Source organism: Lagopus muta, chromosome 1 (genome assembly GCF_023343835.1).
Source record: "Lagopus muta isolate bLagMut1 chromosome 1, bLagMut1 primary, whole genome shotgun sequence".
Lineage (NCBI taxonomy): Eukaryota > Metazoa > Chordata > Aves > Galliformes > Phasianidae > Lagopus > Lagopus muta.
In genome coordinates, this window is record NC_064433.1 from 118,940,438 (window position 1) to 118,966,248 (window position 25,811).

Below are 25,811 nucleotides of genomic sequence, written 5' to 3' on the forward strand. Positions count from 1 at the left end.
ATTGAAGGCTGTCCCTTTGCCCTTAGATTTCCTTCACGTTGAGATGCTGTGAACATTTGGAGAATTATTTAGACACTGCAATGTCTAAAATAGGCTTTTTTGACAGGTGTTAAGGAGAAATGAGATAAGGTTAATCCATACGGTATGTTTGCTTACTGGAGATTGCTCTCTCTGACACATTGCTGCTACTCTGCTGCTACAAGGGAAGAATATTTCCCTCTCTCGGTAGTAATTGCGGGTTAGCTATCAATTTACTGTAACCTATGCACAAACTCCAATAAAATCTGTCCTCTTCTTGATCCAAATGTAGGAGTGATAGTCCAAAAGTGGAATTAGTGGGGAGTTCGGTGTCCAGTGCACTGGAGAAAGACTCCTCTGAAAGAAGCAATGACATCGGTAAGTTATAGAGCTTTTTATAGTTTACCTAAGAAATTTATGGTGCAAGTCTGTTTTTCAGAGACTTTGTTATGATCCAAAAAGCAGACTGAGAATTTGGCAATGAATGTGAGCGATTTATGTCAATTTTTGGTTGCAGAGTTGTGGAATCATTTCTGATGTACTTTAAAAGGTTTTGTTTGTTTGTTTTTTTTCCTGTTGAAGAACACAAATAGAAACATGAAACAGTGAGCTGTTTTGAGTAGAACTGTTGTTTTTGTTTAAAAGTGAAACAAGTGAAAAGGCCAACGACGTCATATTTGTTTAACAGATGTAATGTTAGTTTTGCCATAATTTTAATGCTGCAAAATGGTGCTTTTAATGTAATCTTTGCATTTTCTAGTACAAAGGAATAGAGATCAAATTCATGCCGATCTGAATCAATTCTACTGAAAACGCTGATAAAGGGAAGTCTAAATTTCTGTTTAAAACAGTTACCACACAAACAGTTAAATCAAGAAATCACCTTGAAAGGAGTGAAGATAGGCTATTTTTCCATCTTCTCTCACCCTCCTTCTTTCTGAAGTTTCTGTGCAGGAGATGTTTGCAGAGGAGAGTGCTGCAGTAAGTGGCACTCCGAAGCAAGGTGCTCTCCTCCTGTCCCAGGGCTGTAAGCAAAGCCCATGACAGCCATCTTCACCTCCACTGAGAAATCCAACAGTGACAGCTGCTGCTGTCGCTCTGCGCAGTCACAGCTGTGCTGTGAGAAAACCCATCTTGTAAAAGGCAGAAGCAGGGTACCTTGAATGCATAAGCATTGCTACCTTTCACTGGCAGCACTAAATGTTCTTTCGGTGTGGAGGTTCATGCACAAACTGCTTTATTAGTGACCATTTCATCAAACAGGAAGTTTTTAACTGCCAAACCTGCCTTCTCTTCATACTTGCAAGCGTAGCTCAAAGTTGTGACTTTTACTTGAAATGTAAAAATAAAATGCTAAATTAATTTCATATTTATGAGCATTCCAACATCCATATGTCTGCTTTTTCTTAACCTTCTGCTGTTGCTCCCTGGTTTATGATAGTAACATTATTCCATAGAACCAAGTAGTGTGTACTGTTGGATTTTTCTTTGTAATAAACATGGAAAGATAGAAGCTTGAGATAAATTGCATTAATATTTTTAATTATAAATATAAATATGAAAGAACAGTGTGGAAATGCAGTCATGTTCTGCCATTTATAAACTAGCTCTGTTTATAAATTTGCTTCAAAGCCAGCAAGCCTTTGCGTTCTTGAAAGAGAGAGCTGATTGATTGCAAATAGCAAATAACTGTGTGATGAAAATAAACTCTTTTAATTCTGGTGCGAGTTTCTTTGAAATTGATATCAGGATAAAAGCATGGAGTGCTTTGTTTTACTTTATGGTTTTGAACCATAAAAGAGTAAAAGAGTAGGTGGAAAATGTCATTTGTTATGGTTTTTGTTCATTTCAGGAACTAAGTTGTTGATTGTTTTTCAGTGGAGAGTAGGAGCCAATAGGAGTCCATAAACCAAACCACATATACAACATTTTGCAAAGGGCTCAGCTTGTGACCTCCTGTTACCACTTACAGGGGAAACGTATTGAGCCCAAGGATAGAATAGTGTGAATACTTAGATAGGTATAACTTGATAGGGGTCAAACCCGAGTGGCATTTGCAAGGGCAAGTCATGTCATCCTAGCCTGTTAGACAACTTATTAAAAGAGAAAAAGAAAAAAAGTGATGATTCTGGAATAGAAGTTGACCTGAAGGTCATAACTCATATGAATTTTCAGCAGGTTTTTGATGGCTCCTGTTAAAATATTGCTGAAGAAATAACCTTTTAAGAGAGGATAGAACGATAAATTAAAACTCGATAAGCCAAAACAATTTACAGTGTGTTAACGTCTTTTACTTTGAGGAAAGGACAGTCTGCAGGCCACTGTAATTGCAAAGATTTATGATAAATACGCTAGATCTTTAATTTATTTACAAGAAAACAGAGGGTTGGTGCAGTCTTTTGGCTAAACAAGTAATGAGTAAAAACAACAGATGACTGTATATGGTGTCCAATATTTTCCTAAGCAGCAGTGGAGAAGGCATTGTGAGTCCAGGTTATAGCTGGCTGTTGTATGTGTTACTGTTTGCCCAGTCCCCACGCACTCACTTTGTGGGAAAGGCAGCCTGTTTCTCTCAGGTTCATCCTTCCAGTCAAATTGGATCTGGTTAAATCTAATGGTTGTATGTCTTTTCATTAATCCAGTTTCACACAATTAATTAGAGGGGACCTACGTGACAGACTGGTCAGACTTAGCTGCAGCCTTTGCAGAAGACTGAAGTTAAATGGCCTTCACGGTAACTCAGATATATGCCCATTCTGGTGACGGGGATGCTGCCTATATCTTCATGAACACAGATACAGTTCCAGGATGCCTTCAGCTCTCATAGAGAAAACGGATGAAAGCAGTGTTTAGCTGCAAGTTGCCTCATCCTATATCATGCTTATGCTTGATATTAAGGGTGAGTCATGGTCTGCAGATAAATACAGCTTTCCTGGCTTCTTTGTCACAGTGAGGTTGTTGGGCATTGGCTGTCACTTTCTCAACACTTACGTCCTACAGCTGCTTAAAAGCCCTCCTAAAGGAGGAAGGGTGAGAACATGTGGTGTCCTGCCATATGTCATCTCTCAAAATCCAGTAAGTGAAGAGCAACAACAAAGATGATAATATAACCAGCAGCTGAGAAACAATATGCAGAGGGGAGCTGAAGAATGTAGGTTCAAAACTTGCCTACGTCCCCTGTTCCAGATCAGTGGCAAACACTGCCTGCTTTGGGAAAGTTACCTTACTGTTTTCTAAGAAATATCAAATCCCTAGAACTTCTGCTGTCAGTGATCTAAATCACATTGAGATACATTCTCACTCAACTTTACTTGAGAAGGCCACAGTTGCTTGAGCAAGGCTAACGTGATGTGTAATACTGCACATAACATTCTGTCAGTTGCATTTATGAGAGGTTATTTTTATGCAGATGCTGGTGCATGGCTTGATTTCACTAGCATGTTTTGCTCAATTCTGACTTGACATTTGAATTTTTTTGATGATAATAAGGCCTTGATTACAATTTTGCAAACTGTATTGACAAAGGCAAGACCTGTTTAGCAATGTCGCTGCTGATTGTAAACATAATTGCAGCTATTACTACTGTTGTTCATGCCTTTGCTTCTTTCTGCGTTCCTTACCAAAAGCCACTGGAAAACTAGCCCTCAGAATATAATATTGAAGAGGAGCCACTCCCTATTCCTCCTCACTTCTTTTGTTTTCTTTCTCCCTGTTTTCAGTGATGCCTTCACTTTACTTTCCACACATATTTCATCCAGCTTTTCCTATTCACATCTCTTTGCCATGGGTAATTCTTCTTTATTTCAGGAGGGTAAGGCCTTTTATTTTCCATTTCCTTCCTGTCCTGTGTTTGCTTTAGTTGACAGTGTGTAACAAACATAAATACTTTGTTGAACAGCTGATGTGTACTTGGCAGTTACATATTTTTTTAATTCAAAGTAGAAATGGAATGTACTGTGACAGGAAGTCTTGCACCATAGCAGTGAAATGAGAAATCATTATAGTTCCTTTTATTTTCGGGTAAGAAATTTGAGTGATGTAAGTGAAGTGTACAGTATGCATACACTGTTTGTCAATGCTGTGATTTCATTAATATGCTCTTACAGGCAGATGATGTCATCACAAAGTTTAATGCTTGCATTCCATTATGATGCCCTTAAATGTCAAAAAATAAATGTTATTTAGCTACATGCTCTGATGGTTTTCTAGTCTGAAATGGGGAAAAAAAATCATAGAAATTGGAGAAGCATTCAGTGACTTTCAGTGGATCTTGCACAGACGTGTCACCCAAAACTTGCCTCTGGTATTCCTGTGATTAAATCACAGCAGTTAGATCTGTTGTAAGTCTCATGTCCAGACTACTGTTCCAGAATGACAGAGGCTTTTCGAACTTACTTTGAAGTGCTTCTAAAGCAACAAAAGCCACATTGAAAGTAAATCCTTTTCTACTGACACAAGAGCAGTCTCTGAAGAATTGTGTTGATTCAGTTGGTTTAAATTCATGTCCTATTGCATAACTTGAATTTTAGATTATGCAATTGATTATTTAATCAATTAATAGAATAGATTATGCATTGAATATTTAGATTATTTCTTCTTATGTACACAAAGAATTGTGACTTCTGAGGATCATTGCAATGACAAAAAGAAACAGCTAACACATGCACTAGTTTGCTGACTCAAGCACTAATGATTACTGAACAAAATGTAGCTTTGGTACCACCTCACATTTATAGCAACAGAGATTTAAACAAAGTGGTTAAAAGAATAAGCCACAAAGAAATAAAAACAGTGTATCTGTTGTGGGAATGTTCAGGTAATCCACACATGAAGCAGTTTCTGCACTTTGCAAAAGACTGGTCTGCACAGATACCTACCACGTAGAGCCAAGTGGACACAATCCTTCCAGTATTTTTCCTGGCTCTTTACATGTTTTGGATAGTATTTATGAAAGCGGTTAATAATCTTCAGCAATGCTAACAGAAGAATCATATGTACCCATTGATTCCTGCCAAAACATTCGGTGTCGGTATGAATTTTAAGAGTTTTCCTCAAGCCTGGTTGACATGAGTACATTTTTCAGCATTTCCTCAGACTTTATTGCTCAGAGCATTTGCTGAAGCATCATGGAGCACCAACTCAAGCCCTGTTATCAGCTGTTCTCTTTTCCTGTCCCTTCCCTAAGCCAGGTGCCAACATGCCTGGAAAGGTACTTAAAAATACCCTACTTGAAATTATCTAACAAACACAACTTCTTCAAAGTTTCTTTGAGGTGTATTTGCAAATGCTGCAGAACTCAACATGTTCTAACAAATAAGTGCTCGTATTTGCTAAGAGAGATGGTCACTGTGCCTCTACTGGAATAAAGTGATCTAATAAGGCTTGGCCCACACCAGGGAAAAAAGCAAAGAATATTTCCAGTAAAAAGTTATAGAATGGAACAGCCCAAGCCATTCTACGATTCTGTGATTTTTGTGCTTAAATCACAGGTCACTATATTGTAAGACAAAATTATGTTGCGTGAAGACACAGAGTAAAAGTTGGAAAAAGGAAAATACTGCTGAATATAAAGGTTGGAGGACAAAATATGGTTTCTGTAGTGAAGACAGCAATCTGCCTAGAACAATTATTTCTTTCTGTGCTACTGTTCATGTTAATTTGAATATAGCAAAGCAAAGAAGCAGAACTCAAGTCACTGAATCCAAATTACCCATAAACCTAGGTGTGAATTATAAACATTGTGATCAGTGTTAGACTTAATGCTAATAGTCCATTACGTAAATTAATTAAGTCTTTTGCCCTGGAGGGTGCTGAAGAAAAAGCAGTCACACAGAAACTTGAATCATTCTCTATGTGTGTCAAATGGAGGCGCCTGAAAACAGCATATCCATTTCTTCTAGCTCAATTTCCTTGACCTTTTAGCTCTTTCTTGGCATCTTCTGAATTGTTAAAAATAAAATCCTGATGAGGACACTGGCAAGTGCTTTGCTAAGATCATTATGGCAGCTTTCTACATTCTGCTATTAAGCCAATAAAACTTGGGGCTGAAATGTGAAAATCAAATCATATGTTTTAGGAGAGGTGGCTGTCCAGTGGCTGTCCAAGGAAGCCAGGCCAGCATAGGTTTTTCCACCCAGAGCAAAGAGTCGTGGGCAGACTGACCAGACAGTCTTACGCAGAGCAACTCTGTGGCCAGGGAACCCTCCTGCTAGAAATGAATTAGAAAAGAGTCAGCAGATTATCCTGGGTGTGATCCTGCTACCATGAACCTGACTGAAAGTGCAGCAGTGTTCCTTGAAGGGTGGAATGTTGCTCAGCAGGGAGAGATGAGCAGAACCTGAGTACTTGAAGTAGTTAAAACAATTCTGGGCTTGTGAAAATTCCCAGTAATATTCGTATTCTCTGTTGAGTTGCTTTTTAATTATCACTGTGTATTGAACTGACTTTAATGCAGAAGATCTCACTTGCCATATCTGTCTCATTTGATGCAGGATAGCTTTCAGGATTAATGTGTTTAAAGAAAGTACATCATTTAACTAGCCTGTTGTCAATCCTTTAAATGTATTGAATATGATAATGAAATGAAATCTACCTCTGTGATTTTTTGTGATGTTGTCCTCTTCAAATGAATTGAATGCCACCTTGGCCTCATTTATTCCAGCCCTGCTGTATTTCTCTTCTCCGAAATCTTGCCATTAGCATTCTGAATGTGTTGATTCTGATATTATCCATCACTTTCCACTTCGTTTTTCCCAAGGTGAAATTTCTCTGCTAATTCAGAAAGCTTTCTATCTTCATTATGTAGAAATGACTTTGCCCAAAGACTGAAAAAAAAAGCCAGAGTGGGGCCTGGGCACAATTTCTGCTAGAATAGTAGATGAATGCCTGGAGGAGGGGAACAAGGAAGGAAGTGTAGCCCTTTAATTCCTTCCTGGGAATTCTTCCGGAGGGATTGGAAGTTGTTTTCCAGGAAGGTACAAATCTGAAAAGCTCAGAACTTTTTCCACGAATTTGTTTTTCTGAATCTGGATACTGTTTGAAAACACGGTGGCCATGTCTTGTAGCAAACACAAGAGTGGTGAGAAAAATCCTATTCTTAAGGGGACAGGAAATCCTATTCTTAAGGGTATGGAAAGATACCAGGGAATAATTTTTGCACAGTCAGTATTTCTCCAATTTATTCCTATAGCTGTGTTTGCTCAGTAAGCTGGGCATTTTTTGGGGTGTACTACACCAGTACGCATAAATTGCCAGCTTGACCACCAAAGCAGTAAGAAAGCTCAGTGCATCTATTTATTTGTAGAACAACTATCACCTATTCTTTTTAATTAGGATTTTTTTTTTTTTAATTACAGATTATCACTGTTAATTGAAGGCTTTCTCCTGTCTTCTGTGTGTTTAAGAGAACCTTCTTTACTGGTTACTATTAACAGACACAGAAAGCTGGACCAAGGCACCCTTCAATTCTGTTGGATGCTGATGCTGCCTTACTGGCAATTAACATGCTTTGAATATGGTAGATCACATTTTAATGGCCTCTCATTTGGCCCTTCTCAGGAAAGTTTTACAGTTTGATTAGTCTGTAAATTTAAGCTTGCAGTGCCTGATGACTGGAGAAATACTCTCCAAAATAGATGGATGCATTTAATAACTTTGGTAAGTGTGGTCTAGTCACACCTATATAGCCTGGCTTTCTGCTAACAATAGAAAAATCAAATAACCTCTGTGAGTGAGTTAATTACTGAAGCTGCAGTATAGATGATAGTAAGGCAGAGCTCTTCTTTGTGGTTTTGTTCCTCATTTTCTTCACTAGTATAGCAGGTGGGAATCTCTCTGAGTGCTCAGGGAAGGTGGTGATTATCTTCAATGCAGAAGGGATTTGGGAGTGAGAGCCACATCTAAATAAGGAGAACAAACTGGGAGGAGACAATAAAAGAGCATGTGAAGTTACTGGAGATGGGTTTACTGTTTTAGCGTTGTACCAAGTGCTGTCCCTTACACTTAAATAGAGTCTCATTTACAGTGTCAGCTGAATGGCTGTGATTTTACCAGTTTGGCTGTAGATTTTACCAGCAGAACCTTTCCAACATCTGCTCTGCTCCGCTCCTTTTCTAAAATTCAGCGTAGGAATGGGCTGCTTTAGTTTATTTTTCTGGCCATCAGGAATGCATTCAAAAGTAGAAGAAATGGAGAGTTACCATCTTTCTTCCCTTATTTCTTCTTAGCAGAAGCTTTGCACAGGAATGTTTGTGTTTCTTGGTTATCATAAAATGTGCAGAGTACATTTCATCTGTGAGTGCCCATGGGTCTTCTGAACAAAAATATGTACCCTCGTCTGCTGTTATCAATACATTTTGCAATTGAAACATGATTTTTTTAATTTTTTTTTTTTTTAATCAGACATAGAAGTCTAGGTAACAGCTTACTTAGGCCAAAGAAACACACTGTGTTAGTACTGTCACTGTTGTTTTTTTTTTTTCATTAATGTTTTCCATTTTTAGGATAGATATTTATCCTATGTAAGAACAGAGAAAGAGAGAGTGGCACTTACAAAGGAAACGGAAAACGAGAAATTGTGCACTAGAGCACTCACATGTATTCTCATGGAGATAACTGCAGTCAGTTTACTGCCCTCATAGCAATAGCCTCCTTCTCCTCTCAGCTTTAGCAGCTACTGATCCTTTCTTCAGCACAGGTATTTGTGTGGCTTGGCACACGTTTTTGGAAGATAAGCTGAATTAAAACTAGGTCAGGAAAAAAACAGTGAAGATGGTTAGGTGGGGAAGAGCAGCTGGGGCAAGCAGAGTGCTGCTTCAAGTCACCATTTGTACTTGTGTGTGTGAATTTCACGTGTTTATGGGAAGTCTGTTATTGATGGCAATATTTTCTTGCTTTCAACCTAACTAACACACAGTAGCAAATACAAAGACAGTGCATAAAAATACATTGCTGATTTGCCATGTGATCTTAAGAAGGCATTTAGCTATCTCACACATCAGCTTCAAGCTGGCAAGTCTGGAAGCCAAACCCTATATTTAGGCTGATGTTTCTTCCAGAAAATAATTATTTTACTTCCACTTCTCCTCTCCTGTAACCCTGGAGGTCTGTGTGCTCCCTTGTAGTTTTGTGTAATCTGTTTGGGTTAGCTCATTTTTCTTTTCAAAGCATTGTAGCTTCACCTAATATTTGCATTCATTCAAAGCTTTGGATTACCAAATTGCTATTGACTGACTGTGTTGATACCTCATGGCAAAGGCTGCAACAGTCAATAAGGAAGCAGTGAGAGAAATACCTGGCAGACGACAGTGGTGTCACTGGTTATATATAGTAAGAGTTGCTCTAAATAAAGTTTAGAGGTGAATAACCTCTGACTATTTCAGGGCTATTGAAAGAGGTGTCTCTTTTTTTTTTTTTAAACCCTTTTCTAAATCTCCCTGGGATGGAAAAATGTTCCTGAATCAAGAACGTCTAATCCCATTTGTTTCCTAGCTGCCAATTCGCAAGTACTTGAATTCATTTAAGTGTCCTTCAGTGTGCATTGTTTATTGCACAAACACAGGTTTGTTTTTCTGTTATGTGATTTTGTACCATCTTTGTAACACAGCAGTAATGCTTGAACTTCAGAGACTCATTGTTCTGCAGCAGATTGGAAAATTAAGAGCACTGTTAAATTACAAGCTGTATTTCCCGCACGTATGCAGTGAAAAATGGTCTCTGAGTAATAAAATTCTAGCATTTGATTCATGCCTGAAAGTAATTCTTCAGAATTTGGATTTATCGTGCCTGGACTCTTGTATGTTTTCTCAATCATTTCTGTTTAACATACGCAATAGGGCGTTCTGAAATTGAGGTGACTGAAACTGATATCACCCATAAAAATAGATGAAAGGTGTTAAGCCATTTGGTTCAGGCACGTAATCATGAGCTGCAGTATTCCATCAGCCTTCGCATCGTTCTTTCACATAAACACTTGGCTGGATTCAGCAAGCACCTTCCCAGTGCATTTTATTAACCACAAAGACAGTCGTGGGCTTTTTACCTCTTCCAGAGCCTGCAGGAGTGTTTGCTTAACCTCTGAACTGCTGGAGATAATCTCCTCATCTTCAGCTTCTGGAAACTCTGCTGCCTCCAGCTGCAGGCATCCAGAAACCTGCAGCTCCATCCAGCTCCAGCACGCACATTCTCTGATCCTGTGAGCAATTGTGGTGCTGCTAGCAGCGCTGGCTATACAGCATGTGAGACAACGTGTGTGCTGTATTCTATCTCCAGCTGTTTGGAAAAAAAATTACTAATCCTTCTAATAGCAAGATGGAAATTTTGAAACTGTTCATTACCATAGGATCTGTGTTGTCATTTCGCTCTCACTGTGCTGAACGTAAACAAAACCAGAGGCTCCTCTGCTCATTTCCCCTTTGTTGTGTTTGAGGTGGAAGGGCCCTTGTGCATAGCAAGAGCAACTGGACTGCAGCTGCCTCTGACTTCCAGGTTCTTTTAGTGACATCATGTTGTCTAAATGTGCTCAGGATGCTGTAATACAATGGAAAAAATGGGATTTGGTTTCTTCGAAATTAAAAGAAAAGAGTGATTTTTTTCCCTTTCAGAATAGTTGCCAGAAAATCAAATCAATTCTGTTTTATTTTTAAGACTTGGAAGGTTTTGACTCTGTAGTACCAATTGCTGAGAAGCTTAATCATCCAACTACAACCAGACCAAAAGCTACTGGCAGGCGACCACCCTCCCAGTCTTTCACATCTGTAAGTGTAATTTGATTTTTAAAAGATTTTTCCTGAACTTTTTCTTCTCTGTCTTTCTGTTCCCTGATGCTTTTAATCCATTTACACAGCCATTCCTTCACATGTACAGTGAGGCAGAGAGATGCAGGAAAATTTGTGTCTAAAGGCTGCCAATGTTTTGAATGCTAATGTTTAAAACATTCCCTCCCTTGTGAGATTTGCACCCCCCCCTCCCCCCTTTGGGTGCTGCCAGGTATTCCTTGCCAACCATGGCTGAGGCCAAAATAAAGCTCTATAAAAAACCTTTGGAATAAATGAGTTTGTGCAAAATATCAAGGATTTTAAAAGCATTTCCCAAAGGAAGGATTTCCCTTTGGGCCGGTTAGCAGAGTTTGAGGACAGCAGACCGTTGATGGTCTTCAGCAACTCTCCTCATGCATCTCCATCAATCATTTCTTCTCCTTAAGCTGACACCTGCAAATAAAGGGGTGACTTAAATTTCTAGTATTTTTAGACCAGTTGGTCTCAGAAACCTTGCTTTGGAATCTACAGCTCAGTTTTTCTGTCTTTTTTCTGTGGGGATTGGGGATTGTTTTTTCCACACTTCCTGCATTCTGCAATATGAGAATGAGAACAACTGCTGATGATACCCATGTTCACGTGGCTGAAGAAAAATGAAGTGGGGGAAGTGTAAAGGAGTGTTGTGAAACTAATAAAGAACAAACAAAAAGTCTTTCAAATTTGTCTATGAGCACAAATATACAGAAACCTAGAAGAAGTTCAGAGACTTTTCTTCCCCTGACAAATCCATGGGTAAATGGACAAGGGACAGAGAAAAACCTTCCTTGTTTCACCTTTGCAAAGAGGCCTATGGCAGGCCTGTACTGTGCCATCAGTGTGCATAGGCAGTAGTGAGACTCCTCAAAAGAGCAGCAAAGCCAGACCTGCACTATAGGCAAAGCAGTGGCAGGGCTGACACCCCACAGCATGCAGAATATCCTGACCAAGTAAGGTAGACAGGAAGGTGCTTTAGTCTTAGAGTATAATGCAAGGCAAAGGTGGAAATTCACATTGAATCCAAATCTCTAAGAATTTCTCATTTCATCTAGCCCTGCAAGCAAAATAAAAGATGGAAGGAGGGAGAGTGCTGATTTGCAGGTTGTTACTTTGGAAATTATGACCAACAAATACCACCACCAAACCAAAACCACACTGATGCTTTTCTTATTCCTGTGTTCAATCCTTATACAGTGAAAATATCTGCTTTTTTTCTTCTCTCTACCTAGTCGTCCCTTTCAAGCCCAGATTTCTTTGACTCACCAAGTCCTGAGGAAGAGAAGGAAGAGCATGTTTCCATTACACACAAAACTATTGAAGCGTCGAAGAAATCAAGAACTGTTACAATATCACAGGTAAATTAATTGGAATTAATTGTTCATCCTTACTGTGTGGGTATTTTAATTTTTGAAAACGTTATTCAAATAGTTACTTTCAATAGTAATTCTTTTAATATTAACACAACAACCACTTTTGTAACCGGTCCTTTAAAGTAACGTAGAAGTGGTAAGGCCGTGCTGTGTTTGAAAAGTCTAAAGTGAATTGCAGAGTTAAATACCTCCATAAACATAGCATGAAAAAAAATCTTTCTAGTGTAATTGCACTTCACAGATTCAGAGAAGCTGGGGAAATAGATGTTAGAAACAAAGGCCTTTTTTTGCAGCTGTAAATTGAGTTTACATGAGATGAGTCTTTGAGCAGAGCAAGTAAGTACAACTCTTCGGGCCATTCTAACAGTATGTGAATTAAAATTTGCAAGTATAGTCACTTTTTATACTGGTATAACTGTATTTATCATATAGGCTTGTGCTATTCTTACTTTGTCTTGGTAGAAAACTGTGAAATTATCAAATACTATGGAAGGAATAAATAGATCAGGCCTTAGAGTTTGGTGCTATAGTACATAAGGATACCTTGGCTGATAAAAATACTATATTGTAATATTTATATTTTTAATACTATTTGTATTTCAAGACTTATTTGAAAGATGCAGTCACTTCTGTGATCAAATTATCATGTTTTGCTATATAGCTCCCTCTTCTGGGTGCGTTTGAATTACTGAATATTCTTGGGCCAACATTCGTAAATGATATGCTGGCATGGCAACAATGTAGATCTTGTTCCTCTAAAACACCAAGACTGCTATAAGAAAGTGTCTGGCTGAGGCTTTGATCCAGATGGATAGATGAGATGTGGCGTAACATGTTCAGTGTGGATGGCACCAGTTGTGCCTTGCTCACTTGCTGCCTGACATCCCCATTCAGTTCAAAGGAAACTTGCATCAGGTTGTTGAAGGATTATTATCCATGAAGAATCTGGTTGCAGGTACATACATTGCTTCTCAGACATTCATACACGTACGTAAAACGTTAAAGGGGCATCATTAAGATCACAACAGTCAAGCATTCAAGCCACCAGGATTATTCATCTCTCTTGTGATTTATAATGCCATTTTTCTATATCTGGTCGCACTGTTTGTTTCACAGAAGACTTTCTTCTATGCAGTGTTTGTCTGGGGCAGGTTCTGCACTCAATCACTCCCATGTAGTAGAGAAAACAGTTTTGTACAGAACTTGGTGGATCCTGCTTTTCTCTCCTCACCACTTTTTCTCTAGTTGTCATCTAATTGCTAATTCTTCTCTGAGTTACTTTGTTGAGTTAGTGCCATTGCTCTAGTCCTCAAGTTTTCGCTCATCATGTATCTGTGTTTGCATACTATTTGTTCTCAGTATCTTATTTGCTATTCAGTTTCAGTATCTCTTTTCCAATGAGAGAATTCAAGGGCTGTCTAGCACTTTCTCTTACTCTGGCCCAACAATCAGAATTTAGTTAGTTCTGGTACGCATCATATAATGCCCACATTAGCATTACCAAGTAATAATATGATGAACAATTAAGACTTACCTTACTTGCCAGTGTGACAACTGTACTTTTACACTGTTCTGTGTGTGCAATGAAGTAATGGATCTTATACGGTAGGTGTTGTCTATACCTTGTCTACTAAGTAGAGCACTGGATTGCAATTCAAGAAGCACGGGATGCTTTTGAGCTAAGCCAGAAATTTTCAAGGTAACCACACAAATGTTGCCTGTTTTTGTTTTTTTTTTTAATTTTAAGACAATGACAGATATGGAAGAATCCATATCCAAGGTGCTTAATTGAAAACCATAAATGTAATCTGCAAAAAATGCAATTTGGATTTTTGGCCTTAATGTTGTGCTTTGCAGGAGACATCAGTAAATGCAGGCACATTCCTACGATCTTCTGTGAGAAACAGTGGGTATCTGTCCTTGTTTTGTTATACCGTGGGGTCTAAGATCTTGGAAATGGTTTTTGCTGGTTAGTTTTAGCAACTGTGGAAACTTCCACTGAAGCTCTGAAATAACAGGTCCCAGCTAGACCCCCTCTGATGTAGAAGTACAAAGATAATTTACCTATTTGTTGCATCTCTCATGCTTTGACTCTGGACTTTCAGCATTACTACAGAGCAGCAAAGTAAGTACTTAATGTTTGTTATAGGTCTGATTTTCATCAAGGTTTCTCCTGGCACTTTTTTTTTTTTTTGACAGGTATTTGATAATAAAACTCCATTGCCTCCAAAGCCAGGAGGTTTGGCTAGTGGCAGTAATGTACAACCATCTCTATCCCCTTCACCATCACCTGGATTTCATTCAATTGCTATGGGAACAACAGGCCACAGGTCAAATTCCCCATCCCTGCTTGGTGCAGAAGGAAAGCCAAAGACTGAACACTTGAGCCAGGGTCAGACTGCCCTGGAGGAGCTGAGAACACAAGTTAAGGAGCTAAGAACTATCATTGAAACGATGAAAGACCAGCAAAAGTAAGTACTGTAAGTCATCCAGTAAGTGTGGCATCAGTGTCTTCTGGAGCTTGTCTTCATATACATCACTCTGCACTGATTGCAGGTGTTTGTGGACTGTTGAATAAGTTAAGTTAGAAGGAATTAGCACTGAATAATTTTTTTATTGTTTAATCTGCTAGTAGCTATTTGGAACTCACCATGCACTGATCTTAACGAGAGTGCATTTGTACTGGTAGTAGTACAAATTTCACACAGGTTCCTAAAAAGTTAGATCAGTGCGTTGTTTCATTCTTAGTGCACGTTCAGAGGAAGCTTGTATTTCAAAAGGCATAACTAATTTGTAATTAGGACATTTGAAGACCTTTGGAATTATGACTCTGCATGTTATCTTAGGGCTGGACAACTTTCTTTAAGCTTCCTACTTCAGTAGGAGAAAGGTGCTCTGTCACATAGTTTTTTGCTATTCCTGTGGGAGAATGTTGATGTTTTGGAAACTATAGCCCAAGTAGGAAAAAGAAAAGGGGAAAAAGAAAAGGGAAAGCAGACTGCAGAGACTGTAGCAGAACACGGGTGTGGATGGGTTTTGAGAAGAGCCATTGCAAGAGGGCACATCTCAAACTGGAAGTAGACACCAAGCCCCATGTCTTCACCCTGTAGCTTGGCTCCTGGTCCTCTAGTTTTCCCAGCCCTTCTAATATAGGCTGCTCCCACCCAGTGGCGTCTGTCACAAGGTGAGCTCATTTCAGTGGGAATGTGGGAAGGTTACATTGTATTGTTGGCACAAGAAGCTCTTAACTGGCTTGAATATGTTACAGGATGGGGAGGTTTTGTGTTACCAGCCCTTATAACCTACCAACAGCCAGTCTATCTACATTTTATTTGAAAAAAAGGCAACTGGGTACTGATAAAATATTGATACAGCTAGCCAAGAGCAAAAGCTGTGGATGCAGGACTGTTAGAAGGAAATATATTACTCATATTATTAATTAGCAGGAGGAGAGACTGCCCTTTTATAGATAGAGTTACTTCTCTATGGTATGTAATACACGAGAGTGTACTTACTTTAATTAGTTCTTTGGGGATAAAAAAGAAATAAGTAGTGAAGGAGGGAAAATATGTCTCCAGGAGGCGATCCTTTGTGTTTTACTAGTTTCAATATTTGCATTCCAACTTTGTTATTGCATTCTTTTAACAGAAAAGAGATTAAGCAGTTGCTGTCTGAATTGGATGAAGAAAAAAAGATCCGTCTACGATTGCAGGTACTTAAATCATTTATAGTGCCACGGAAATATTGGCAGGTTTGATTTAGCCTCAGGTACAGGACATAAAGCTCTGATAAGATGCTTAGGTTCCAGCAAATCAAAAGCTTTTACCATTTCTGAAAGGAGGTACCAATTCCCTTCATCACCTTGCCAGTCTGTGTCATATGTATTGCAGTTTTGGTTTCTTACAGAAAAAAAAAAAGATAATTATCTAAAAACTCATCAGCCCAAGAAGACGAATACCAAGCAAAAGAACACAATAAAGGCTTCCAAGCATATTTCTTTAGTCTCAATTTTAATGGTCTGATTTTGTCACAAGTGGAATAGTGCATTTTTAAATGATTTACTCTCTCCCAAAGCTTTATATTTTGTATTTTATATTTCACGTTGCAAGATTTTTATGTCTGTTTTATAGGCTGAATTCAGGTTGCCTTCACTAAAGCATCATAAATAATATAAAAGATGGCATTAGGATTAAGAGCCAGTTACTGCTATCATAGTTTGTATAGTACCTAAGTTGGCAAATTGATTTAGTGTTTCCAAGCATTGTTCTGCCCTTCCTGCATAAGGGTAACAGAGCTGCACCTTCGGTAGGGTCACAGACAGTGCAGCTTCATCGTGGAATGACTTTGAATCTGCTTTTCCAGATTTTGAAGTGTAATGTACTTGATAAGAGCTTTAGTATTGATTATGTTTTATATTTCTATGGAATAGGTCAACTGTACTTTATCTTTGTACTAGGGATAGAAAATCGAACTGTAATTTCACTGGGCTGCTTAGAAGAGGACTTGGGAACATGACAAAGAGTGGCAGAACAGGGGATCATCAATGTCTGTGCTCCAGGGCCGTGTAAAGAACTTCATGCGTGCAAACACATAAGCTTGTAGTAGCACACAATTCACGTTCAGCTCAAATTGAAGTAGAATCAGAGTTTGTCTCAAGGTGGAAAGGACCATTGAGCCCAACCTGTTCCCTGCCCTCCGCCCTGTGCTGCAGCCCCTTTCCCTGACCCCCAGCTGCCCTCCCCTGACGCAGCTCCACGCCGTTCCCTCGGGCCCTGTCGCTGTCACACAGAGCAGAGCTCAGCGCTGCCCCTCCACTCCCTGGGAGGAGCTGCAGCCGCCGTCAGGCCTCCCCAGGTTTTCCTGATCAGCTATGGGTGTTTGCAGTCAGTGGCAGTTCAGTTGTGCTGGGTGTAAGTGCCTGGGCATGGGCACAGTTCAGTGAGTTATTTCCTGGCAGCAAGTTGCACAGGCTGTGGCAGTCATCACTGAGAATTGAGAGAGTTCAAGAGGTGTTGGGGCATGGTCAATGACTGTGCTTATCTAGCTCTGAAGAGGGGAAGCCATGACCAGTCACCTTGTGCAGCTGAGAAGGTCAACTCAGTTTGTGAAATCTTTGGAAATAAGGGTGATATAAAGGCTGTACTGACACCTATGGACAGAATGAAATATGTGCTTTTCAGACTGCACCGACTGTGCCTTAGTTTGTTAAAACATCTGATTTCAACAAATTTGCTTTTTTGTTTTTTCCTTTCAGATGGAAGTTAATGACATAAAGAAAGCTCTTCAATCAAAGTGAATACTTGATAGATGGAATGTTGCATTATTCTACATGACTGAGACTCAAATTTATGCCCCAGCCAAAATAACTTTGTGCCAAATGATTTAAGAATTGCCTCAACATCCCTTTCTCAAAGGATTAGCACAACCGTTTTTGATAGCACAACAGAAATACCAACAGTGAGGAAAAATCTTCCACACGAAGCGGTGCAGTGTGGCACTGGTTGTGACTGAAATCGATCTTCTTGTGCTAAAGGCTCTCTACTTCAAGATCATAGGTGAAATGAAAACTCAGGCAGTTTAGTCCATAGTGGTACTATTTTGATGATATTTTTCCATAAATAAAGTGTATTTCAGATTATCTGTTTACAAGCTTTATGATTTTGATTATTTTTTGTTTTTGTTTTTGTTTTTTAATTGTCTTTTGTCACAGATTTTAAAATGTTTGTACTGCATATAGCCAGGAATGAATGTTAACGCTGGGGCTGGAGGGATTATTTTTGCTTCGAGATAGAACAGCCTACTTCTTGTTACAGTTTTAAGTTGTTAAATATGCAATTTCATGTCCCCCAACCCCCTACAATGAAACTTAACGTTGTGTACAGTAATGTATTTAGGAGAAGAAAACCATCAGAATAAGATTCCGGTCTTTGCAATGATTTGTGCCTTTCTTTGCCACACACCAACGGGAGCTGGTTGCAGGTCAGGTCTCCATCACGTAGCTACCCCCATCTCCCGTCACCGGTGTCGGGTAGAGGTCACACTCGCCGTGTACAGCTAGCTGCTCCACACAACCAGGTCCCTGCCAAGCGGTGGGACAGTGGCACAGTTGAGAGCATCTCTGTCTTCATCAGCTGTGGCTTTTTAGCTTTCCCGTTTTCAGTAGCCTCTCCTTTGGTTTTGAATGTTTATCTCCGCTTGGTTTTCAGTAGATGATTTCAGCGCCAGCGTCCGTCCCCAATTTTGCACAGAGTGAACAGAATATGCATTATTAAAGCAAAAATAAAGAGAAGTAAACTATAAAACGTGAATAAAAAGTTGTATTATTTCCTGCACAAGGTTCTCCATTGTGTGCCATTGTTTCATTTGCAACTTATGAAGTGCTGTTTGCTGCATAATGTTGTAAGCTTTCTGCCATTGAGTTATGTAGAGTGAGATACTTCAAGCCCTGCTTTGCAGTGAGCCTTTGTCTTCCTAATTTTGTGGAGCCTGGTGCTTGCTTTGTTTCTTCCAGTTTCTGTTTCCATTCATTCACAATAACTTCTTCTGGTTTCCTGTTAGTGGTTTTGTGTGTTCTTTGCTAGCAGTGGAGCATCTCATACCTTGTCAGCAATCCCTGGTGAGTTCTTACAAAGCATTTAAGGTCATGGATATTTTTACACAGCATGGAGTGAGTGGGTGAGTGGTGATGTTGATACTGCGGAGTGACAAAAACACAACAAAATACTTAAAGGCTCTGTTTGTCATCTCACCAAATGCTGGCATTGGCTCTATCCAGGATGTCCTGTATCACAACTGACCAATCTGCCTGCTGGGAACTGGGTGAAAAGTAGCCCTCTGTTGGCCAGTCATGTTCTCACATGGCTGGCAGAGCTCCCGTAATCTTCTTGTATGCACAGCTATATAAAATATACACATTACCAGATTCAGATCTTACCTTATGGAACTCAGCTGGCAATACTGAACCTCACTATTGGGATCATTTCTTCTACTGTGGCATGTGCTTGTTTTGTATCTGTGGTATCTGAGATTAAAAGATCTGATGATGAAACTTGAGAATATTTCAAAAAGTCCCAATACTATTGCTCAGTGTTCTTAAATAGAAGCACTAATAAAATATCACTCAAATGCTCTTATTTAACATTTCTAAATAATTACATCACTTTTTTATACAAAGAGTGATAATCCCAACATAACTTTCCAGCAGTAAAGGTTTGTGAGGTCGATAGCAGTGAGTAGAAGAGGAGGAAATAAAGAGTAAGAATTCTGTTTGGGTTTGTAGTGTTATATTTGCAACAAGTATCCACGCAACAGTTCTAGCTTCCTAGTTGCATTGCAGGAAGAAAATAAACTATTGTATCCATGGTAAATGAAGTTCTAATTCCTGAGTTGTATCGCAGACATGGAAGGGACTTCTCAGGAGCTTTCCATTTTTTGTAAATGCAAGTATGACGTTGGCGAGGAGTTTTCTGATAGCAAATCACATTGATTTTTCTCCCCTGTCGATGGTACTTTGAGAATATATAACTTGTCACTTGAATACATAACTTGTCACTTGATAAATCCAAGTGAAAAGTCCAGCGTATCTGTAAATGAAGATTGAATATGATTTGGTGAAAATGCTTTGCTTTGCAAGTTTATTATTATGGGATAAGAGAGTTCAAAGCAACACAAGTTTTTCTGCTTGCTGCATTTCATTATAACAGGAAGTATTTTACACAGTACGTGGATTTTTCCCTTTTCAAAGGGGATCGCTTATGAATGAAAGCCATGGATGTAAGCTGCTGCTTTGAAAAATGTCTGGGTTTCTATTTAAAGAAAAACAGAAAATGCTGGTGAGCTGCAAAGTGCTTTTGATGTGACAATGATTAAATACTGCTGTTTAAAGTGTTGTGGGAAATGATTTTTTGTTAATATGCACACAGTGGTCTTGAAGGAGACTTCTGTTTCCAAGCAGAAATATGTGCTGGTATGAAACACTGGGATCACGCCTTTGGATGATAATGTTACTCATCTCGATTTGGAAACGTGTCAGATCGATAAGAAAACAGTTGTGTTGTTTTTCTAATGTTTGTTTGTTTGTTTTTCAACTGTAAAAGGAACTGACATTCTTAACATGGGACCACAGTGCTCAGTTTTACTTGGAAATGTAAATATTCAAGGTGTTCCTTAAGTTTTACTAGTTAAATTTCATCTTCCGGCTACATTTTTGTTATTAAAGATCCATTCAGATCTTTAGAACTTCAGATCTTCAGAACTGAGCACAGGCAAAGGCTGCAGGTGGGTGTGGGCTCCCTGCCCACGCTTGGGACCTGGAAGGGAGTGTGAAGTCCAGTGTCTGGAGAAAGGCCTGGGGGCTGGGAAAAGGGAGAGGCACATGGAGGAGGGCAGTGTTGCCCTTTGTGGGTAGGGTGCATAGGGATAAGGGTGAAGCCGCTGGTTAGGCAGGCGAGCTGTGGTTCAAGAGCAAAGGGGAGGGCTGTTTAAAAGTGGAAGCAACTGCTCTGTGACTTCTGTTTAGGGGTGGCCGTGGTTCTCCTTTGGCAGAGGGTCTTCTCAGTGCTGACTCCTATTCAGAGCAGTTGGGGTGGATCTGAATTCTCTGCCAAATACCAGCTACTTTGTCTCCATGGTTATTAATACCACTCAGTCAGAAATTAGATGTCATTTGGCACCTTTGGCCTCAGCTGACTCTCAAACCTGGCCCAGGAATAAACAATCAATTGCTTGTGTCCCAGCACGTTCATTCCTGCCTCCTGCAGCTGCTTCCACCTCTACCCTCCAGCCACAGCCCCTCTGTTTTGGAAAATAACCAACTTCCTTAGATAGCAAGCCTGAAAGCATGGGGATGCCAGTACTTCCAGCCTAGAACAGATCAGCTGGGCAAACAAGACTTTTTTTTCTTGTTGTGTTCCTCAATACAAGTTTTTTCTCTCCTGCTTCATCCCAGTCAGAGAAAGGTGAACATGCTCACGTGGAGGGACCCATCAAGCTGCTCTTCAGCTCCTCAGGATGAGGTCTGGTATTTTGTGAGATCACCCTGGGGGCTTTTCTTAGAGAATGTGAAAAAGAGGCCAGGAAGCCATCCCTGCTGCAGGATGATCCCTCACTGGGGTTTACCTCTGCAGGGGTTGCTGTTCTTTCTGAAGGGCATAACACCAGTGAACTGCAGGAGATAGAGCAGTGCAACAGCCTCTGTGCCAGGTTCTTTCTCCTACCATCAGATAAGAAAGGATAAGTACAACAGAGCACCTGCATAGAAATTGCTGCTGTTGCATAATTTGGCTACTCCAGACTGAAAGAGCCAAATTAGTTGAGCTCTGCTGGAAGCACAGATGCAGCCATTTAGCAAATAATAGCACAAGGCACAAGAAACATGGCATACATTTTGAGACCCAGCAAAAACAGCATTGGCTGGAGGAAGCCGGTTCATTAATGGATGTCAAATCTCTCGCCAGGGGCTCAGGATGTTTGTGCTGTGATTGTGCAGCTGGCTTGGCATGTGTCACTGTGCTCAGGGAATGGAAAATTTCCTATGCCCTGACCTGAAGCACCTGTTTACGTCAGAAGCACAGCTCAGTAACCTGTGGGTGGGGAGTTCTCCCACAAAAAGGATATCACACTGCTGCCAGTGCTAGAAGCTTCGGTGTTGGACTTGGGTTAATCTGGTTATACTGAAGTCAACAAGGTTGGTTCGGTCTCATGCCAACCCAGAGTTCCCAAGAGAGCAGGGCAGCAGGACATGGCAGGAATGCATCAGCATGAGCCTGTCCAGCTGGGCGCAGTCTGAGACAAGCCCACGTTCTCCCATTCATGTTTTCACTCTCCTCCCAGGCTTCATGTTTTCTCAGCCTTCTTCCACCTAATTATAAAAGGCAGCAACCTCAGGCAGCAAACCTTCTGCTACCTTGAACCTGGTGGTTTCCTCCTGTAGGAGTGTATGTCCCAGTACTCCTGTGATGTGCAGGAGGGAATCTGCCCCCTAAGCAATGCATCCTACTGCCTTTGCCCACCTGAAGCTGCTGATGCTGCAGCTCTGGTAAGATTGCTGCCTTTGGCAGGCTCTGGTTGCTGTCTCCTTTCAGGCAGGACTGGGCTGTCACTGTGTCTGTCTGGGACAGAAGGCAAATGGGGTGCTTTGCAGGCTGAGTTCAGGTTGGTTTCATGCTACAGAGCTGAGTGCATGCCATAATGGAATCCTGTGGGAAGTAAAGGTATGTGACATTTGTCCTACATGTGTGTGCATGCCAGAGCAATAACCCTATATTTTGCTTCTTTGTTGCTGTGTGGATAACTGAGTACAGAGCAATAGCAAAATCATTCAGTTTTCCAATTGGATTTGAACCTTGAGATAAAACAATGCTATCAGGAAGCACAAAGGATTTTACCCCTGCTTTGGGTAGTCCTACTGCTAGCACAGCCTCAGCACTCATTTCTTCAGAATATCAGCCACGATTTGGAATTTCCCAAATGAAAAAGAGTAGACATCTCTCTTACAAAATTATTAGTAAATCCTGGATCTGTTCTTGTGAAAAGGTCAGGAATGTTTTGTGCTTCTTCAGAGTCTTGGAGCTGACCAGAAAGCGAGTTACTGTTTAACTGGGTGCTGTGACCCTTCCTATTGCAAAGTGCAGGAGGAAACTCTTTGATACTTTGACAGGAATGTGATTTGACACAGTGATGGGCTGCAGGTCTCACTTGTACAGCATTTTAAAACTTTGCTGGAATGATTCCTATCATGCCAGCAGGTAGAGGTCTGAAAAAGGGCTGTGCTGGAGTGACAGTGTATCTGGCCGTAACACTTTCTAATTGTACAAGGCTGATGGGTGGTTTGGTGGTGGCTGTAATAGCCCTGAGCACATGACACTCTTCTAGCAAAGAACATATGTAATACAAGTTGACAAAGCAGAGAATACAAAGTGTTTGGCCTCATATTTTGTCTTGCTGCAAAACCAAGAGAGCTCCAGGAACAGCTGTAGGCTGATGTGCTGTAAATGTGTTCAGGTCTCATCATTAACAGCACAGAGAAGTGCCCAGAGCCAAGCCCCAGTATTAACAGCAGCCCCATGCTAACAAGTTCACACCAACCAAACAAAGTCACCATGTAGACAGAGAAAAGAGCTGCCAGGGGTTTTCAAGAGGACCAGTGTTGCTCTCTTCCTCATTAGGGGCCTCAGCTGTGCTCTCAATGGTTATTGCCCACTTTTCTGCTGATCCCACACTGCTCCTTCATGGATACAAATTACTCTTAGACTGAAAAAAGCCCCTGAAGTGGACAATGGCAGACTCTTTCATATGCCAAGCTAGCATTTAAGAAACATTGCCATCTCTTGGCTGCCTTAACAAGAGAAAATGCAAATACCGTTAAAGGTTCCAGTTGAAGTTGTAGTATGTTTACTTAGAATCATAGAATCCTTAGAGTTGGAAAGAACCTTTAAAGGCCATCTAGCCCAGCTCCCCTGCAATGAACAGGGACACCACAGCTACATCAGGTTGCCCAGGGCCTGATCCAGCCTCTCCTTTAAACTCTCCAAGGATGGAGATTTTATTCATAGAATCACAGAATGCCCATGGTTGGAAGGGACCTCAAGGATCATGAATCTCCAACCCCCTGCCACATGCAGGGCCACCAACCTCCACATTTAATACTAGACCAGGCTGCCCAGGGCCCCATCCGATCTGGACTTGAACACCTCCAGGGACGGGGCATCCACAACCTCTCTGGGCAGCCTGTTCCAGCACCTCACCACTTTCTCCATAAAGAACTTCCCCCTGACATCCAACCTAAATCTCCCCTCCCTCAACTTAAAACCATTTCCCCTTGTCCTGCAGTTATCTACCCTTTCAAAAGAGTTGATTCCCCTCCTGTTTGTAGGCTCTCTTTAGGTACATAGCCTTCTTTTCTCCAGGCTGAACAAGCCCAGCTCCCTCAGCCTGTCTTTGCAGGGGAGGCACTGCAGTCCCCTGATCATCTCTGGGCAAACTGTTCTAGAGCCTCACCACCATCACTGTAAAAGACTTTTTGCTTATATCCAACCTAAATTTATCCCCTTTAAGCTTGAAGTCATTTCCCCTTGTTCTATCACCACAGACTCTGCTAAAGAGTCTGTCCCCTTCTTTCCTGTACCTTCTCTTTAGATACTGAAAGGCTGTTATCAGGCCACATCTGAGCCTTCTCCAGGCTGAACAGCCCCAGCTCTCTCTGCCTGTCCTCATAGAAGAGGTGTTCCATCCCTTGGATCATTTTTGTGGCCTCCTCTGAATCGTCTCCAGCAGGTCCATGTCTCTCTTGTACTGAGGACTCCACATCTGAGAGCAGTACTCCAGGTGAGGCCTCACCAGCACAGAGTAGAGGGGCCAGATCACCCTTCTCACTGTGCTGGCCACACTTCTTTTGATGCAGCCTAGGATTTGATTGACTTTCTGGGCTGTGAGGGCACATTGCTGGCTCTTGTCCAGTTTGTCATCCACCAGTGTCCCCAGGTCTTTTTTGGCAGGGCTGCACTCAATCCTTTCAACCCTAGTTTGTATTGGCAGTGGATGTTGCCTCAACCCAGCTGCAAGCTCTTGCATTTGGATTTGCTGAACCTCATGAGGTTCACCTGGGCTCACTGCTCAAGCCTGTCTAGGTTCCTCTGTACAACATCCCATCTCTCTGGTGTGTTGACTGCACCCCACAGATTGGTGTCATCAGCAAACTTGCTGAGAGTGCATTCAACCCCACTGTCAGTGACACTGATAAGAGCATTGATCGCAGCACTGACCTCTGGGTCAGAGACACTGAGCCATTGACCACCACTCTCTGAACAATTCCGCATCCAATTCTTTGTCTATTGAACAGTCCAGCCATCAAATCCATATATTTCTAGTTTGGAGGAAAGGATGTTGCAGGTTACTGTGTCAAAGTCCTTAGATAGATGACATCAGTAGCTCTTCCCATGTCCACTGATGCTGTGACACCATCATAAAAGCCTACTACTTATCAGTCTAAATGTACAAAGTTTTCAGTGGTACCTACTGTAAAAGTGAGTAGCAACAGAACAGATGAGGTTTTTGATTTGTCACTTTTTTGCCTCTTCAAGATTGCTTTTCTTCTCGCAGTACCAACTGATAACAACATAACCATTCTGATTATGGATGTTTAAAATGTTTTTAAGCAGCATGAATGTCTTGTCTTTTCCTAAGTTTGTAGGTCTCACACAGCCTTTTGTACCTGGCATGTAGAGAAATGTAAGATTAGTCAAATCATGGAGTCTAGGTGTCTCCATGATGCGTTTAAGTGAATTCCCTGCTATAGTCACATTTTGCTGGGATTTCATTAATCAGCAGATGGAATGAGCCCATTGGCCCAGGTGACCAAGTCATGGGTATTCTTTTAGTGACAAGTAACTTGGGAGAGGATGAAGGTAGGAACCTTGTCTTAGAACAGTCCAAAAGAACAACCACACAGAAAGCACTGAGCCATGACAGATAAAGAAGCTGAGGATACTTTGATCAGGTTGAAGACAGGAAAAATAGTCAGACTCAGGATGAACATGTGATTTTCAGTGAGTTCACAAATGTTATACCAAGCTACTTGAAGTTCCCTCTTGTTCCTACAGGAAATGCATATTTCTGACCCCTCTGATCTGCTCAG

General features: G+C 40.8%; 1 protein-coding gene across 5 annotated transcripts in view; it reads left to right on the forward strand.

Moving 5' to 3' along the window:
* Nucleotides 1-20,204, forward strand: part of SH3KBP1 (SH3 domain containing kinase binding protein 1) — a 220,043-nt gene extending 199,839 nt beyond the window's left edge. For 2 of the 5 annotated variants that reach the window (XM_048932215.1, XM_048932205.1), the window contains exons 14-19: nucleotides 311-396; nucleotides 10,663-10,772; nucleotides 12,038-12,163; nucleotides 14,378-14,649; nucleotides 15,827-15,890; nucleotides 17,433-20,200. In XM_048932215.1, coding sequence (XP_048788172.1) covers nucleotides 311-396; nucleotides 10,663-10,772; nucleotides 12,038-12,163; nucleotides 14,378-14,649; nucleotides 15,827-15,890; nucleotides 17,433-17,474 — 700 coding nt within the window. In that variant the 3' untranslated portion in view covers nucleotides 17,475-20,200. Of the gene's footprint in view, nucleotides 1-310; nucleotides 397-10,662; nucleotides 10,773-12,037; nucleotides 12,164-14,377; nucleotides 14,650-15,826; nucleotides 15,891-17,432 lie in introns of all 5 variants that reach the window. The other 3 variants (XM_048932195.1, XM_048932225.1, XM_048932233.1) reach the window with 3 other exon arrangements.
* The last annotated feature ends 5,607 nt before the right edge of the window (nucleotides 20,205-25,811 follow it).